This window comes from Coregonus lavaretus, assembly GCF_964263955.1.
Source record: "Coregonus lavaretus genome assembly, chromosome: 20".
NCBI classification, from domain to species: domain Eukaryota; kingdom Metazoa; phylum Chordata; class Actinopteri; order Salmoniformes; family Salmonidae; genus Coregonus; species Coregonus lavaretus.
Window position 1 is genome coordinate 4,111,116 of NC_140007.1, and position 18,470 is coordinate 4,129,585.

The window sequence follows — 18,470 nt, forward strand, 5'->3', positions numbered from 1 at the left end:
CTGTTGAAAAACAAATGATAGTCCTACTAAGCACAAACCAGATGGGATGGTGTATCGCTGCAGAGTGCTGTGGTAGCCATGCTGGTTAAGTGTGCCCTGAATTCTAAATAAATCACAGACAATGTCACCAGCAAAGCACCCCCACACCATAACACCTCCTCCTCCATGCTATATGGTGGGAACTACACATGCGGAGATCATCCGTTCACCCACACCGCGTCTCACAAAGACACAGCGGTCCAGACCAAAGGACACATTTCCACCGATCTAATGTCCATTGCTCGTGTTTCTTGGCCCAAGCAAGTCTCTTCTTCTTATTGGTGTCCTTTAGTAGTGTTTTCTTTGCAGGTATTCGACCATGAAGGCCTGATTCACAAAGTCCCCTCTGAACAGTTGATGTTGAGATGTGTCTGTTACTTGAACTCTGTGAAGCATTTATTTGGGCTGCAATTTCTGAGGCTGGTAACTCTAATGAACTTATCCTCTGCAGCAGAGGTAACTCTGGGTCTTCCATTCCTGTGGTGGTCCTCATGAGTGCCAGTTTCATCATAGCGCTTGATGGTTTTTGCGACTGCACTTGAAGAAACGTTCAAAGTTCTTGAAATGTTCAGTATTCACTGACCTTCATGTTTTATAATAATGATGGACTGTCGTTTCTCTTTGCTTATTTGAGCTGTTCTTGCCATAATATGGACTTGGTCTTTTACCAAATAGGGCTATCATCTGTATACCCCCCCTACCTTGTCACAACACAACTGATTGGCTCAAACGCATTAAGAAATAAAGAAATTCCACAAATTAACTTTTAAGAAGGCAACCCTGTTAATTGAAATGCATTCCAGATGACTACCTCATGAAGCTGGTTGAGAGAATGCCAAGAGTGTGCAAAGCTGTCATCAAGGCAAAGGGTGGTTATTTGAAGAATCTCAAATATAAAATCTATTTTGATTTGTTAAACACTTTTTTGGTTACTACATGATTGCATATGTGTTATTTCATAGTTTTGATGTCTTCACTATTATTCTACAATGTAGAAAATAGTAAAAATAAAGAAAAACCCTTGAATGAGTAGGTGTTCTCTAATTTTTGACCTGTAGTGTAACTGGATCTAATTTTTTCCCCCATCACTACTATCAAGTGTTTTCCATCTATGCTTTGTTCCACAGTAATTGGTACAAACACTGATAAAAAAGAAAAACGTGGATGTGATCTAAATCTGCTGTGTTCTCTTCTATGCCTGTGATAGGAGGGAGCTGTTTTGGTTGTGAATTGAACCAATGATACAGTAAATAGTTATCTATCTCCCCCACCCCTCTCTTTTTCTCTCTCTCTCAGGTACACCCTGTAGTGAAAGAGGGGAGGGAAAGAAGAAGGGGCGTCCCACAGCTGAAGTACAGGAGCTCAAGAGTATCCCTGTGAGTATCTACTATCCCTTCTAATCCCTACTTCCTAGGGGTGTGTGTGAAAGGCATGTATATATATCATCTCTCCCCCTCTCTGCAGGCTAACATGATGGTCCAGTGGAAGGAGGAGTTTAAGAAGAGTCCCAGGGTAAAGTGTCCGTGTTCAGGCTGCTGGTTAGAGTTCCCCAGCATCTACGGTCTCAAATACCACTACCAACGTTGCCAGGGGGTAAGACATGACCCTCTACTCACCACATCTTCTCTCTCCTCACCCCTTCTGCTCTCCCGCATCGTCCCTCCTCACCTCCTCCATCTCGCCCCACCCCCACCTTCTCTATCTGTCCCCCACTATCTTCGAGGGTGTCTGTATATTTATTGTCAATGTGTACACCTGTTGAATTAGATGTTGTACTTTAGATGTATCAATATCTTTCCCATTCTCTATTTGACCTCATCCCTCTTTCTTACTGTGTCTCTCAGGTGACCCTAGCGGAAAAGGTGAGTCATGGCTGTCCGGACTGTAAGGCGGTGTTTCCCACTAAGGTCCGCCTCCAAAAGCACAAGCTGTGGAACCACCCCGAGAGGGCTACCATCGAGACCAAGGCTGAGCCCAAACTACGTAAGACCCCCGTGAAGTGGACCGCCAAGAAAAGGTGACATGGGTCAGGGATTTTCACCGTAAGACACAGCTTACCTACATACTGTAGGTAGGCCTACCTATGATTAGATTGTACCAATGTGTCTTCTCTGTCCAGGCCTATTGAGAACACTCCACCGTCGCCTGTGTTCTTCAAAGTCAAGAAGACCCAGGAGGTGTCTAGTCCCTCCCAGAACGGGGAGTGTGCCCCCCAGAGGGGAGAGAGGAAACAGTACACACACCCCCAGCCCCCTCAGCAGCAGGTCTCCTCATCTGACACCTCCCCCAACACCCCGGGGGGCAGCGAGAGCGAAGGTGAGGGGAGCAGCCTGCCCCCACCATACCCCAATGAAGACCCTGAGAGGACAAGGCACAGTAAGATTAAAATATGATGAGTAATATGATATTTTTGTTAGAGCCCGACCGATAAATCGGTTGACCAATATTATCGGCCAATATTAGCCTTTCACATAAATATTTGTATCAGTCTTTATTCCACAGATAAAACGCGGATATTATATACATAGAATGAACAAATACATCTGCTCATTTGCTGTCATTTTTATACTTTTTCAATTGTTTCCTGAAGATACATTTTAAATGTTTACATTTTTGTCAATGAGCGACTTACAGTTAGTGCATGCATCTTAAAATAGTTTGGTGGGACAAGTAGCTTGCCACAGTCAGTGACAGCATATTTGAATACGTAAATAATCAAAAGTACACTTCACCAAGGAAGCAGCCCTGTTCTCATCACATTCTCACTTAGTCACTTTAACTCTACCCACATGTACATATTACCTCAATTACCTCGACTAGCCGGTGCCCCCGCACATTGACTCTGCATCGGTACCCCCTGTATATAGGCTCCCCACGGTTATTTTATTTTACTGCTGCTCTTTAGTTATTTGCTTTAATTTTTTTTGCTTAACACTTTTTTTATTTGTTTTACTTTGCATTGTTGGTTATGGGCTTGTAAGTAAGCATTTCACTGTAATGTCTACACCTGTTGTATTCGGCGCATGTGGCAAATTAAATTTGATTTGATTAGACTAGTTAACGTTAATGTAGTTAGGCTCTATCTAGCCAGCAAGGTAATTAGCCTAGTTAGCTAGCAATCTGTGCTACTTAAGTGCAAACACTGGACTGGCGCCAAAGTGAACACTCATCCTTGATACAAAAATAACGCTGTTACTGTCTGGCATATCCGCGTGAGGTAGCACCCCCTGATAAATCACAATTTAAAAATACCTGTATATAAAAAAATTATGTATGAGCGGAGCAAAAAACTTGTCAGCCTCCCTAAAATCGCTATCGGACCCAAAAATCCCTTACCGGTCGGGTTCTACTTTTTGTTGCATTGTGAGGGTACAGTTAGAAGTCCAGTGGAAATGGGGGCCCATGTGTTTGACGGTTTCTTGCTCTCTGTTCTCCTCTTGAGCCAGGACGGAAGCAGAAAACTCCTAAGAAGTTCACTGGAGAGCAGCCCTCTATCTCGGGGACGTTCGGACTGAAAGGTAGACCCCTCAGCGTATCTCTTCTCACAGCTTCTCTCACTCATGCTTGAAATAAAAGTAGGGGGAACTCACTCACCAGACCACTACTGGGTGATTTGGGTTGACTACACTATTTTACATGTACATTTTTAGTCATTTAGCAGACACTCTTATCCAGAGCGACTTACAGTTAGTGAGTGCATACATTTTCATACTGGCCCCCCGTGGGAAACGAACCCACAACCCTGGCGTTGCAAGCGCCATGCTCTACCAACTGAGCACCCTTTGAAGAACCCTTTTTGGTTCCATGTAGAATCCTTTCCACAGAGGATTCTACATGGAACCCAAAATAGTTCTACCTGGAACCAAAAAGGGTTCTATCTGGAAACAAAAAGGGTTATCCTATGGGGACAGCCAAAGAACCGTTTTGGAACACTTTTTTCTAAGAGTGTAGGCATCTGAGAGTCCCCATCCCCTTAGTTTGTCTTAATAGTAGTGGCCTCTCTCGCGCTCTCGCTCTCTGTTAATGTGTTGGAACTGTCGAGGTGTTTTATATCATGACTCAGTACAGAGACTCAGTGAGTCAGTCTCATACTCTCATTCTGACACATTTTCTCTCTTTCTCAGCACCACTTTTCTCTAAGCTCAGTGACTCACACAGCACTACACATTACACGACTATCTCTCTCTCTTTCTATGTGTTTCTCATATCCCTACCTCATCTCTCTCGCTACAACTCTTTTGTTAATTTTTATTGTTCAGGAATCAGCTTTTCTCTTTATATACTCCTCTTAGTCAGCAACATCCTCTCTTTCTCTCGTTCCCTCCCTCGCTCTCTCATTCTACATCCCCATTAGTTTCCCCCTGTGAAATGCAGCTGATAAATAAAGGGTATTACTCTGTAATTGTCCTGGTGTCATACTGCTCAGACTAACTTAATCTCTGCAGTTCTAGGTTCTCTTTAACTTTAACTCTGACTGTAAATGTCATGAGCTCTGATTACCTTTTTCACTTTACTGAACCTGACCCATGTACACATGCACATATGCACTCATATGCACTTTCCAAGATGGCGTAGCAGTGCGGTCGGGTTCTCTTGTGTGTCCATGTAAATAGCCAGTTTTTTGTATTTTACGTATATATTTCCCTATCACACTTTTCATCCATCTACAAAATATACTTTCCTGCAACCCGCCTCACTCAATGTGGAACAGATTGTATTATTTACTCACCTTTATCTAGAATCTCCAGTTGAAACTAGCCAGCCAGCTAACTAGCTAACTAGCTACTTGCTATTAGCCACCGTTAGCGGTTTTCACCCAGAACATCGGATTTTCTGCTGGAATAACTGAATCACTGGACCTTAACACCGGATAGCAACTAGCTAGCCACAACCGAATGGATGTCGAATGGATGTTGCTGTAGGCTAATCACCACTGCCCCCGAAGCAAGCACCAGTTAGCCTTGAGCTAGCCTCGAGCAGGCCCATATCCCGGCTATCTACCTCTCTGTCTACCGGACGGGAGTAGCCAGCTAACCAGCTAACTAGCTACTTGCTATTAGCCACCGTTAGCGGTTTTTCACCATTGTCCGTGGCCTGCACTACCTACCAGCCAGCTCTAGCCTGGACTATTATCGGCCAGTCTGCACTGTCTGCACAGCGCGTTATCGACTATCGGATCTTTGCTGGAATCACTGAATCACTGGACCTTTAACACTGGATAATCGCAACTAGCTAGCGGCATCCAAAATGAACGTTGTTGTTGGCTAATCAGCCTTGAGCTAGCCTTGAGTCAGGCACATCTCCCGGCTATCTACCTCTCTGTCAACCGGACGGGACATCCTAGAGTCGACACGGAGCCCCGCCGATCCATCACGACTGGTCTGCCGACGTAATCGTCTGTGGTTTCAATAGGCTTCCCGTTGCGACGACCACGAAGATCCATCTGCTAGCCCCGGCCCGCTAGCACACGCAAACAACAGCCGTGCTTCCTGCTTGCTGTGTTGTAGCACCAATTCGAACTGCTCTCGGACTCACATATTGCTGTTCACTGGACCTTATGATCACTCAGCTGCACAGCTGATGCCTGCTGGACTGTTCCTTTACACGGTACCCTGTCCTGTTTATCTGTTTAGCCTCAGCCCAAACTTTATCTCCATTACCAGTTGTTGTCTTAGCTCTCTCTAATAACACCTGTGATTGCTTTATGCCTCTCTCCCATGTCAATATGCCTTGCCTATTGCTGTTCCAGTTAGTTCTTATTATACAATTTCACTGTAGAACCCCAAGTCCCTCTCAAACTGCCTCAAATAGTTCCTTTGTTCCACCTCCCATACACGCCGAGACCGGCTCAATCGGTGACTCCAGTGATGCTATCTCTTTCATTGTTACCCAACGCTTAGGTTTACCTCCACTGTACTCATATCCCTCCATATCCTTGTCTGTACATAATGCCCTGAATCTATTCTACAACGCCCGGAAATCTGCCCCCTTTATTCTCTGTACCCAACGCACTAGAAAACCAGTTCTTAAAGCCTTTAGCCATATCCTTATTCTAGTCCTCCTCTGTTCCTCTGGTGATGTAGAGGCTAACCCAGGCCCTGCAGCCCCCAGTATCACTCCTACTCCCCAGGAGCTATCATTTGTTGACTTCTGTAACCGTAAAAGCCTTGGTTTTCTGCACGTTAACATCAGAAGCCTCCTTCCTAAGTTTGAGTTATTCACTGCGTTAGCACACTCTGCCAACCCTGATGTTCTAGCAGTGTCTGAATCCTGGCTTAGGATTCCGAAATGTCCATCCCCAACTACAACATTTTCCGTCTAGATAGAACTGCCAAAGGGGGTGGAGTTGCAATCTACTGCAGAGCTCTATCATACTATCCAGGTCTGTGCCCAAACAGTTTGAGCTTCTACTTCTAAAAATCCACCTTTCCAGAAATAAGTCTCTCACTGTTGCCGCTTGCTACAGACCCCCCTCAGCCCCCAGCTGTGCCCTGGACACCATATGTGAATTGATTGCCCCCCATTTATCCTCAGAGTTTGTACTGCTTGGTGACCTAAATTGGGATATGCTTAACACCCTGGACATCCTACAATCCAAACTAGATGCCCTCAATCTCACACAAATTATCAACGAACCTACCAGGTACAACCCTAAATCCGTAAACATGGGCACCCTCATAGATATCATCCTGACTAATTTACCCTCTAAATACACCTCCTCTGTCTTCAACCAGGATCTCAGCGATCACTGCCTTATTGCCTGCGTCCGTAACGGGTCCGCGGTCAAACGACCACCCCTCATCACTGTCAAACGCTCCCTAAAACACTTTAGCGAGCAGGCCTTCCTAATTGACCTGGCCCAGGTATCCTGGATGGATATCGATCTCATTCCGTCAGTAGAGGATGCCTGGTTGTTCTTTAAAAGTAATTTCCTCTCAATCTTCAATAAACATGCCCCATTCAAAAAATACAGAACTAAGAACAGATATAGCCCCTGGTTCTCCTCAGACTTGAAATTTGCCCTTGACCAGCACAAAAACATCCTGTGGCGTACTGCATTAGCATCGAATAGCCCCCGCGATATGCAACTTTTTAGGGAAGTTAGGAACCATTATACACAAGCAGTTAGGAAAGCAAAGGCTAGCTTTTTCAAACAGAAAATTGCATCCTGTAGCACTAACTCCAAAAGGTTTTGGGACACTGTAAAGTCCATGGAGAATAAGAGCACCTCCTCCCAGCTGCCCACTGCACTGAGGCTAGGAAACACTATCACCACCGATAAATCTACAATAATCGAGAATTTCAACAAGCATTTTGCTACTGCTGGCCATGCTTTCCACCTGGCTACCACTACCCCGGCCACCAGCACCCTCCGCTGAAACTTGCCCATGCCCCCCCCCCCCGCTTCTCCTTCACACAATTTCAGACAGCTGATGTTCTGAAAGAGCTGCAAAATCTGGACCCCTACAAAACATCTGGGCTAGACAATCTGGACCCTTTCTTTCTAAAACTAGCCACCGAAATTGTCGCAACCCCTGTTACTAGCCTGTTCAACCTCTCTTTCGTAACGTCTGAGATCCCCAGAGATTGGAAAGCTGCTGCGGTCATCCCCCTCTTCAAAGGGGGTGACACTCTAAATCCAAACTGTTACAGACCTATATCCATCCTGCCCTGCCTTTCGAAAGTTTTTGAAAGCCAAGTTAACAAACAGATCACCGACCACTTCTAATCCCACCGTACTTTCTCCACTATGCAATCCGGTTTCCAAGCTGGTCATGGGTGCACCTCAGCCACGCTCAAGGTCCTAAACGATATTATAACCGCGATCGATAATAGACAGTACTGTGCAGCCGTCTTCATCGACCTGGCCAAGGCTTTCGACTCTGTCAACCACCGCATTCTTATTGGCAGACTAAATAGCCTTGGTTTCTCAAATGACTGCCTCGCCTGGTTCACCAACTACTTCTCAGATAGAGTTCAATGTGTCAAATCGGAGGGCCTGTTGTCTGGACCTATGGCAGTCTCTATGGGGGTGCCACAGGGTTCAATTCTTGGGCCGACTCTTTTCTCTGTGTATATCAATGATGTCGCTCTTGCTGCAGGTGACTCTCAGATCCACCTCTACGCAGACGACACCATTTTGTATACATCTGGCCCTTCATTGGACACTGTGTTAACAAACCTCCAAACGAGCTTCAATGCCATACAACACTCCTTCAGTAGCCTCCAACTGCTCTTAAACACTAGTAAAACTAAATGCAAGCTCTTCAATCGAACGCTGCTGGCACCCGCCCACCCGACTAGAATCACTACTCTCGACGGGTCTGACCTAGAGTATGTGGACAACTACAAATACCTAGGTGTCTGGTTAGACTGTAACCTCTCATTCCAGACTCACATTAAGCATCCCCAATCCAAAGTTAATTCTAGAATCGGCTTCCTATTTCGCAACAAAGCCTCCTTCACTCATGCTGCCAAACATGCCATCGTAAAACTGACTATCCTACCGATCCTTGACTTCGGCGAGGTCATTTACAAAATAGCCTCCAACACTCTACTCAGCAAATTGGATGTAGTCTATCACAGTGCCATCCGTTTTGTCACCAAAGCCCCATATACTACCCACCACTGTGACCTGTACGCTCTTGTTGGCTGGTCCTCACTACATATTCGTCGCCAAACCCACTGGCTCCAGGCCATCTATAAATCACTGCTAGGCAAATCCCCGCCTTATCTTAGCTCATTGGTCACCATAGCAACACCCACCCGTAGTATGCGCTCCAGCAGGTATATCTCACTGGTCATTCCCAAAGCCAACACCTCCTTTGGCCGCCATTCTTTCCAGTTCTCTGCTGCCAATGACTGGAACGAATTGCAAAAATCTCTGAAGCTGGAGACTTATCTCCCTCACTAACTTTAAGCATCAGTTGTCAGAGCACCTTACCGATCACTGCACCTGTACACAGCCCATCTGAAATTAGCCCACCCAACTACCTCATCCCCATATTGTTATTTATTTTGCTAATTTGTACCCCAGTATCTCTATTTGCACATCATCTCTTACATTCCAGTGTTAATACTAATTGTAATTATTTTGCACTATGGCCTATTTATTGCCTTACCTCCATAATTTGCTACATTTGCACACACTGTATATATATTTTCTGTTGTATTTTTGACTTTATGTTTTGTTTTACCCCATATGGAACTCTGTGTTGTTGTTTTTATGGCACTGCTTTGCTTTATCTTGGCCAGGTCGCAGTTGTAAATGAGAACTTGTTCTCAACTGGCTTACCTGGTTAAATAAAGGTGAAATTAAAAATAAATATATAAAATATACACACGTTTGTAGAGGCTGCTAAGGGGAGGATGGCTCATAATAATGTCTGGAACGGAGCAAATGGAATGGCATCAAACACATTGAAACCATGGAAACCATGTGTATGATGTTGTTGATACCTTTCCACCTATTCCTCTCCAGCCATTACCAAGTGCCCGTCTTCCCCAATTAAGGTGCCACCAACCTCCTTTGGTACACTCAGTCATACATTCTGTATGTTTCAGGTATGAACAAGGTAGAGGAGAAGCTGAAGGCTGGTCGTGTGAAGAGATTAGAAGGGGGTTTGTTTAGCGAGGAGCCCCAGGGGAAGCACCCCGGTCCAGCCTCCAGGAGAGACCCACCACCCCTCACCTCTGGTACTAATATGGCTGTTCTGGACTACTTGTGAATTTCTGTTGATTGACAAGACATATTCCATCTTCCAAATGTTTCCCTGGTACACACGTTGAACCACTTTGTGTGATCAATTTTCACAATATAAAGTATTGATCGATTGGTTGATTGCTTGGTTGATTGATTAGTTGATTGATTGATATATCCCCCAGGTACTCCAGCAGAGGCCCAGTGGCAGCATGCCATTACAGAGCGGGGGGAGGTGGTGTGTCCTACCTGCTCCATTGTCACAAGAAAGACCGTCTCAGGCCTCAAGAAGCACATGGAGATCTGCCAAAAGGTGAGTCAATCAAAACCGAGGGTGTTTGGACCAGAGAACTAAATCAATCTAAACAGATGTTTTCACAGCTAAAATGAAATAGTGCCAATCTTTCCCTTTCATTTGAGAATGCAGCCTGCATATTTCTCTTACTGCTTGTAGCAGGATACACACAATATCCACACAATATACTGTCTCTGTTCAACTTCTAAAGTATAAATACATTTGACATGACAGAGTTTGATTTGAGGTGAACCTCCGTCTTCACCATTTATATCCACTCCTCTAGCCACAGTGCCACATCTGGCTTTCATTCCTCTAAATAAAGGATTGTGTTTCACACTCACTGTTGAAACTCTTAAACCCCAATATATCAGTTGACACTTGCCCTAAATCATAATCCATATGCCCCATTTTCTGTATAATATTATACTTGGTACTGTGTCACATCTGTTCTTGATTCTAGCTCACTCAAACAATTGTGCTGAATACAAAAACTGACTTGCCCTCTGAGTCAATATCAGTTGACAACATCTAGATCAGGGGTGTCAAACTCATTCCATGGAGGGCCGAGTGAATGCTGTTTTTTGTTATTTCAATTAAGACCTAGACACCAAGGTGAGGGAGTTCCTAACAAATCAATGACCTGAATTGATCAATCAAGTACAAGGGAGGAGTGAAAACCTGCAGACACTCGGCCCTCTGTGGAATGAGTTTAACACGTGATCTAGATATTACTGTACAGTATATGCTGCTGTGTATAAGAACAATATATAACGTTTTGATGGTTTATATTTGATACCAAAGGGTGTTATACCATTTATTTTCATGTGATATTTGCATTTTTTCATCTGAAATGAATGTTCATGGGTCCCTTTACAGTGCCTTGAAAAAGTATTCATCCCCCTTGGTGTAAATAGATTTTTATTTGGATTTCATGTAATTGACATACACAAAATAGTCCAAATTGGTGAAGTGAAATGAAAAAAATTACTTGTTTAAAAAAATTCTAAAAAATAAATAACGGAAAAGTGGTTGCGTGCATATGTATTCACCCCCTTTGCTATGAAGCCCCTAAATAAGATCTGGTGCAACCAATTACCTTCAGAAGTCACATAATTAGTTAAATAAAGTCCACCTGTGTGTAATCTAAGTGTCACATGATCTGTCACATGATGTCAGTATATATACACCTGTTCTGAAAGGCCCCAGAGTCTGCAACACCACTAAGCAAGGGGCACCACCAAGCAAGCGGCACCATGAAGACCAAGGAGCTCTCCAAACAGGTCAGGGACAAAGTTGTGGAGAAGTACAGATCAGGGTTGGGTTATAAAGAAATATCTGAAACTTTGAACATCCCACGGAGCACCATTAAATCCATTATTAAAAAATGGAAAGAATATGGCACTACAACAAACCTGCCAAGAGAGGGCCGCCCACCAAAACTCACGGACCAGGAAAGGAGGGCATTAATCAGAGAGGCAACAAAGAGACCAAAGATAACCCTGAAGGAGCTGCAAAGCTCCACAGCAGAGATTTGAGTATCTGTCCATAGGACCACTTTAAGCCGTACACTCCACAGAGCTGGGTTTTACAGAAGAGTAGCCAGAAAAAAGCAATTGCTTAAAGAAAAAAATAAGCAAACACGTTTGGTTTTCACCAAAAGGCATGTGGGAGACTCCCCAAACATATGGAAGAAGGTACACTGGTCAGATGAGACTAAAATTGAGCTTTTTGGCCATCAAGGAAAACGCTATGTCTGGCGTAAACCCAACTCCTCTCATCACCCCGAGAACACCATCCCCACAGTGAAGCATGGTCAGAATTGAAGGAATGATGGATGGCGCTAAAAACAGGGAAATTCTTGAGGGTAACCTGTTTTAGTCTTCCAGAGATTTGAGACTGGGCTGGAGGTTCACCTTCCAGCAGGACAATGACCCTAAGCATACTGCTAAAGCAACACTTGAGTGGTTTAAGAGGAAACATTTAAATGTCTTGGAATGGCCTAGTCAAAGCCCAGACCTCAATCCAATTGAGAATCTGTGGTATGACTTAAAGATTGCTGTACACCAGCAGAACCCATCCAACTTGAAGGAGCTGGAGCAGTTTTGCCTTGAAGATTGGGCAAAAATCCCAGTGGCTAGATGTGCCAAGCTTATAGAGACGTACCCCAAGAGACTTGCAGCTGTAATTGCTGCAAAAGGTGGCTCTACAAAGTATTGACTTTGGGGGGGGTGAATAATTATGCATGCTCAAGTTTTCTGTTTTTTTGTCTTATTTCTTGTTTGTTTCACAAGAAAAAATATTTTCCATCTTCAAAGTGGTAGGCATGTTGTGTAAATCAAATGATACAAACAAAATAGGAAAAATGTCAAGGGGGGTGAATACTTTCGCAAGCCACTGTATGTGTATGAATTATGGTTGTTCTCATACTTTTAAAGCATTTACTTTAGAGGTGCTTTAAATGGAATCATTTTACAAGCTAATTCAAATAAAACGATCTATACAAACTCCAGATATAGGATCTGGGTGTTTGTCATTTAAACATTTCCACTTTTAACATTTAGATTTTGAACACTATGATTTCGTTGCTAATTTGGGGCTAGGTGCCTCCATTGAAATTGCCATGGTAACGACACTAGCTGCAGCATCATTGACTGTAGAGAAATATTTTTAACTTTGATTTAAGCTTACAGTAAGGGGAGTGACAGCTGTCACATCTCAATATTAAGCAAAATTACTACTGTTCAGTTCTAAATAAAGAGTAAAAACTCAGACGATTAGTAAAGCTCAAACCAAGTTTATTCACCCAAATGGGGCAGACAGCTGAACAGACAAAGACATATTCACCAAGCACTGTCATTTAAACCTTTCTCCTATGCTGAGTCTCCTCCTTACACATCTGGACAGCCAATACATCTCTGTTGCTAGACAGGACTTTAGTGATGCCTGTTCTTTGTCACTTCATCTGCCCTGACCTCGACCCAAATTCCTCACTCTTCCCCAACTCAGGGCTGTCCTGTTGACTTGTACCAGACTGTGGCCCTCCTCCTTCCCATAGGATCCCTGATGATTAACAGTAACATGTTCTGACACAATGTAAACGTCCTGCATTCCTCTCTCTCCCTTAGTGACATGAATGAGGATATTGCCTTTTTATAAGTCAGAACCCATCAGTCCCCCTTTTGAACATTAACTCCATACTGTTCAACATTATATAAACTTGGAAATTACTTATAAATGAACAAAAATGAAAATAAAATATGAACAAGAAATAACATATGATTAACATTCACAATTGATTATTATGTTTTCACCTCTGAGACTTATGGCCTCTGATCTATAATTAAACTAGGCACACTTATTTCCATCTCTCGTATAATAACATGTCAGCTGGAGCTGGAGCTTTTGGCTTCCTCCCTTTCAGCTTCTGGTTCCTAAGAGAGTGATAGCACAAGACTTGAAAAGCAAAAAGAAACACAAAACATAACAGTATTAATAATGTGTTAAGCTATGCATCATTATATGTGCAAAGACAACCCGAAGTTTGATAACATGATGATTCCAAATCTCTCTTCACCTGACTATGCCTTCAGGATACTTTTCTGCTGGGTTCCACAAAAATGAAGGCCCTAAAAAACATCCTCATCCTTTCACCCAGTCTTCCCCATCCGGCCACAGGTTATAAGAGGTGATCCCAAGCCATGTCATTTTCACTTCGCTCCACATCTCCTTCTTCCTCCATGGCCACCTGATATACACGTGCGATGGCCTTAATCAACTTTACCTCATCTTGAGGTAACTCAGCACTGTATATACAGTACCAGTCAAAAGTTTGGACACACTTACTCATTCATTTACTATTTTTTACATTGTAGAATAATAGTGAAGACAGCAAAACTATGAAATAAAACATATGGAATCATGTAGTAACCAAAAAAGTGTTAAACAAATCTAAATATATTTTATATTTGAGTTGTGTTGTGACACGGTAGGGGGGGTATACAAAAGATAGCCCTATTTGGTAAAAGACCAAGTCCATATTATGGCAAGAACAGCTCAAATAAGCAACGAGAAACGACAGTCCATCATTACTTTAAGACATGAAGGTCAGTCAATATGGAACATTTCAAGAACTTTGAAAGTTTCTTCAAGTGCAGTCGCAAAAACCATCAAGCGCTATGATGAAACTGACTCTCATGAGGACCACCACAGTAATGGAAGACCCAGAGTTACCTCTGCTGCAGAGGATCAGTTCTTTAGAGTTACCAGCCTCAGAAATTGCAGCCCAAATAAATGCTTCATAGAGTTCAAGTAACAGACACATCTCAACATCAACTGTTCAGAGGGGACTGTGGGAATCAGGCCTTCATGGTCGAATTGCTGCAAAGAAACCACTACTAAAGGACACCAATAAGAAGAGACCTGCTTGGGCCAAGAAACACGAGCAATGGACATTAGACCGGTGGAAATTTATCCTTTGGTCTGGAGTCCAAATTTGAGATTTTGGGTTCAAACCGCTGTGTCTTTGTGAGACGCGGTGTGGGTGAACGGATTATCTCCGCATGTGTAGTTCCCACCGTAAAGCATGGAGGAGGAGGTGTTATGGTGTGGGGGTGCTTTGCTGGTGGAACTGTCTGTGATTTATTTAGAAATCAAGGCACACTTAACCAGCATGGCTACCACAGCATTCTGCAGCGATACGCCATCCCATCTGGTTTGGGCTTAGTGGGACTATCATTTGTTTTTCAACAGGACAATGACTCAACACACCACCAGGCTGTGTAAGGACTATTTTACCAAGAAGGAGAGTGATGGAGTGCTGTATCAGATGACCTGGCCTCCACAATCCCCCGACCTCAACCCAATTGAGATGGTTTGGGATGAGTCGGACGGCAGAGTGAAGGAAAAGCAGTGCTCAGCATATGTGGTAACTCCTTCAAGACTGTCGGAAAATCATTCCAGTTGAACCTGGTTGAGGGAATGCCAAGAGTGTGCAAAGCTGTCGTCAAGTCAAAGTGTGGCTGTTTGAAGAATCTCAAATATAAAATATATTTTGATTTGTTTAACACTATTTTGGTTACTACATGATTCCATATGTGTTATTTAATAGTTTTGATGTCTTCACTATTATTCTGCAATGTAAAAAATAGTAAAAATAAAGAGAAAACCTTGAATGAGTAGGTGTGTCCAAACTTTTGACTGGTACTGTACGTTTCACTTCAATGCCCTAAGAATGTTTTCCAGTGTAGAATTACCCCAACATCTATCCTTTTTACATTAACTAATAAAGCAACTGACCCCTAAACTATGGCAGTTAAAGTAGCTCCCAGACCCAACCCAACTGCTTGTCTACAGTGGAATCTACTCTCCTTCTCTCTCTTTAGCTCCGCTTCCTTTATCATGCTGGCTTCCAGCTCACCCATTATGCAGCTGGATCTCGTTTTACGTGAGAAGTGTGAACCCACCGAGGACAGGCTGTGGTATTTTACCGCTGGAGTACTGTGTATGATCCAGACCAACGCTGTCCCAACAACCCCGCCTGGTGGATCTTGATGTACACTCGATCTCCAGGATTCAGCCCGTGCTCTCGGTTATCTCCTGCTCCTCATGTGTTGCTTTCCCCTGGGAATGTACACACTGCAACGCATGGGTCATTTCCTGACAATAGGACAACATATACTCTCCCATTATTGCCAGATCACTAATTTGTGACGTGAATAACAGCACCCGGTACACCCATCGGTCTCCCCGTTACCACTTCATGTGGAGTGAGTCCTGTGGTGGCGTTGGAGGTGTATCCAACCTAACAAAACTCTGAGTCACATGTTTCTTAATCACACTCTTCAGGAGATGCTGTTATTACAGCGAACTTCCCTTCCGGTGATGTGGCCTCTTGTATACAGGAATCTGTGGCTTTCCTTTCAAGCGTTGTACCTTCTTCGACGAACCCCTCATTGAAAGTTGACAATAGTGTCTGAAATGACAACACTATCTCTGCTACTCTTACCATGATCTGGGTATATGTGACGTTCAACTTGACTTCATAGTAGTCTATATATTGTGCACAGTTAGCTGTCCTTCCTCTCCAATGAACAATCCCCTGTAACAATATACATAGAGTAGTGGTATCTTTCCCCAGACACTATTACCCCTTCCTTAATTTATGAGCCACACAGATCTCCACCCCAGTCACATATTCCATCCCGCTCCAGTCACATTCCATCTAACCCATAACACATTAGTCACTACTACTAATCCACTTCTATAGTTATAAACATACTAAAATATTAGTGTCAATTAGTGAATTTCCAACAATCCCTCCTTTGGAACAATGATCACTCTCATGTTCCACGACACCTAGAAAACATATTGACTGAGCAGCCACCACCATTCTGTACAGTCCATTCTCCCTCCTGTGCACCAGCAGCATGAGAGGAGTTTGAACGTGATCTCTCTCCATGCTCACTCCACATGCACGGTCTCAGGACTCATGCCGCACACCTGCCGCTCGTACACAGGTTGCTGGCTCGGACTCAGTAATAGTGGTGCAGGACAGGGCCGTAAAGAACTCCTCTGTCGCTATTTCTTCAGCCGGTTAAGTGGGGTTGAGGTTAACTGTTCTTGGTCAAATTATCCCTCCCATGCATCAAGACACCATCTGTGTTCACCTTCGCCATGACTCGAGAGAGGACAGAGCAAAACAACAGTTTAAGATATTTCTGATTCTGACAATCCAGACCATCTATTCACCGTATTACAAATGATTACATTCCCAAATTTCTTAATACCAAAATCTCTAAGACAAAAGTCAAAGAGCATAACAACACACTGTTGAAACCATTTTCCAAATTGACTTATACTCCCTTATCATACCTGCGACCTCACCGCAGAGTTACCGGGTCAGGGAGTTAGAGAGCTAACACTTAGGGAGAAATCCCCACCATTCAGCAGACCCAATCTGGTGAGATTTGTATCGAAACAAAGACAAAAACAAGAACCAAAACAATAACAGCAATACACATAGATCGACAAAAACAACAATACACATATCACTCAAGGTGGGGAAAACCTCAATCCATTTGGTGTAACTGTCAACCATTATCAACATATCTTGTCCTTTTGATATGCATACTGAACGAAATGTATTTGCATATTTACCAAAGGGCCAGGACCTCAGGGATTTGGTAATTTCCACTTTGGACACAAGACTCACATCGTGATTCATGCGTATTTTTTTAATTTTTTGCCTGTTAAATAAAAAAGTAACTAATTAGAATAACAAATTAAATTAGAATTACAACTCTTGATAACTCCATAAGGAACTAATTGTATCCCATAAGGTAATGGTAAAATAGAGTAGAGACAGGTGTCCCTCATTCATATTATACTTAAATCTCACCTAATGTCTATCATTTCTAGTGAGGTTGATCAGGCCTCCCCAGAAAGTCAGGACAAAGGTCATTCAACACCATTAAGTATTTTCTGTCCCTGTACTTCAGAAACCATTTAAAAAACATTTCAAACATTTCCATCATTCTGCATACTCAGTTTACAACCAAATTCAACAGACCCCCCTCAAGAAATCAAACATGGTATTAACACCACCAACAATTTATACTTTTAAAAACTGCAGAATTTCACTAACCGCTCTCCCCAAGCCAAAAGTCTCGGGAATCATTTCAAATAGAGAGAGATAATGACACCCCCTCCTCTCCTGGAAGAGAGAGTGTACATTTCATAATATTCACTATGCTACATCTTAATTAGCAACCCAAAAGTCCACTGGCCTCCCTCCAATCATTAATCATGTGATTTAATCTACCCCAACGTTTATGTGCCCTTCATTTAGCATGTACTACCCTTAGACACGGCAACATTTATCTCGCCACCGAGTCTTAACGATTTACTCCCGTATATGACTGGTCTCTCTTTTCCCCATGATTTTCCGTAACCACCGTACCACAATGCCCTTCATGTTCATCAACAAACATTTTAAAAGGTCATTCTAGGTTTGGTAACCCCAATGCTGTCACTTGACAGAATTGCTTCTTTAAAACTCTACTAACACTTATTCACAATATTAAGTCCAATCTAATTTCCCGTGACCCATCCACCCTTTCGTGAATTCTATAAATCTATTTCAGAATAAGACGACATAAAATGTCAATCTATTTCAGAATAAGACTAAATAAAATGTCTCACAAGATAAAAAATCATTTAGAAAAATGTATTCTGAGTTTGCAAGGAGTGTTTGGCCTGGTAATTTTAATTTGTTACCTTCTTAAAAATCATTCCCCTGCCATTTCGCATAGATTCTCCAACCACAAAACCGGCTCCACTTCCTCCTTATCTGGGTATTGTTACTGGTCCTATGTTTAAAGACAGGTAGTAATCGTATCGCTTTCGATGCTGCCCCTGTTACCTTGCTAAATGTAA

General features: G+C 43.0%; 1 protein-coding gene across 5 annotated transcripts in view; it reads left to right on the top strand.

The window, feature by feature from the left end:
- The window catches only part of LOC311147827 (zinc finger protein 512B-like), a 65,844-nt gene that overhangs the window by 24,684 nt on the left and 22,690 nt on the right, over positions 1-18,470 (top strand). For all 5 annotated transcript variants that reach the window (XM_084184619.1, XM_084184621.1, XM_084184620.1 and 2 more), the window contains 7 exons: positions 1,336-1,415; positions 1,504-1,632; positions 1,884-2,056; positions 2,159-2,415; positions 3,486-3,557; positions 9,604-9,735; positions 9,925-10,052. In XM_084184619.1, coding sequence (XP_084040745.1) covers positions 1,336-1,415; positions 1,504-1,632; positions 1,884-2,056; positions 2,159-2,415; positions 3,486-3,557; positions 9,604-9,735; positions 9,925-10,052 — 971 coding nt within the window. The remainder of the gene's footprint in view (positions 1-1,335; positions 1,416-1,503; positions 1,633-1,883; positions 2,057-2,158; positions 2,416-3,485; positions 3,558-9,603; positions 9,736-9,924; positions 10,053-18,470) is intronic.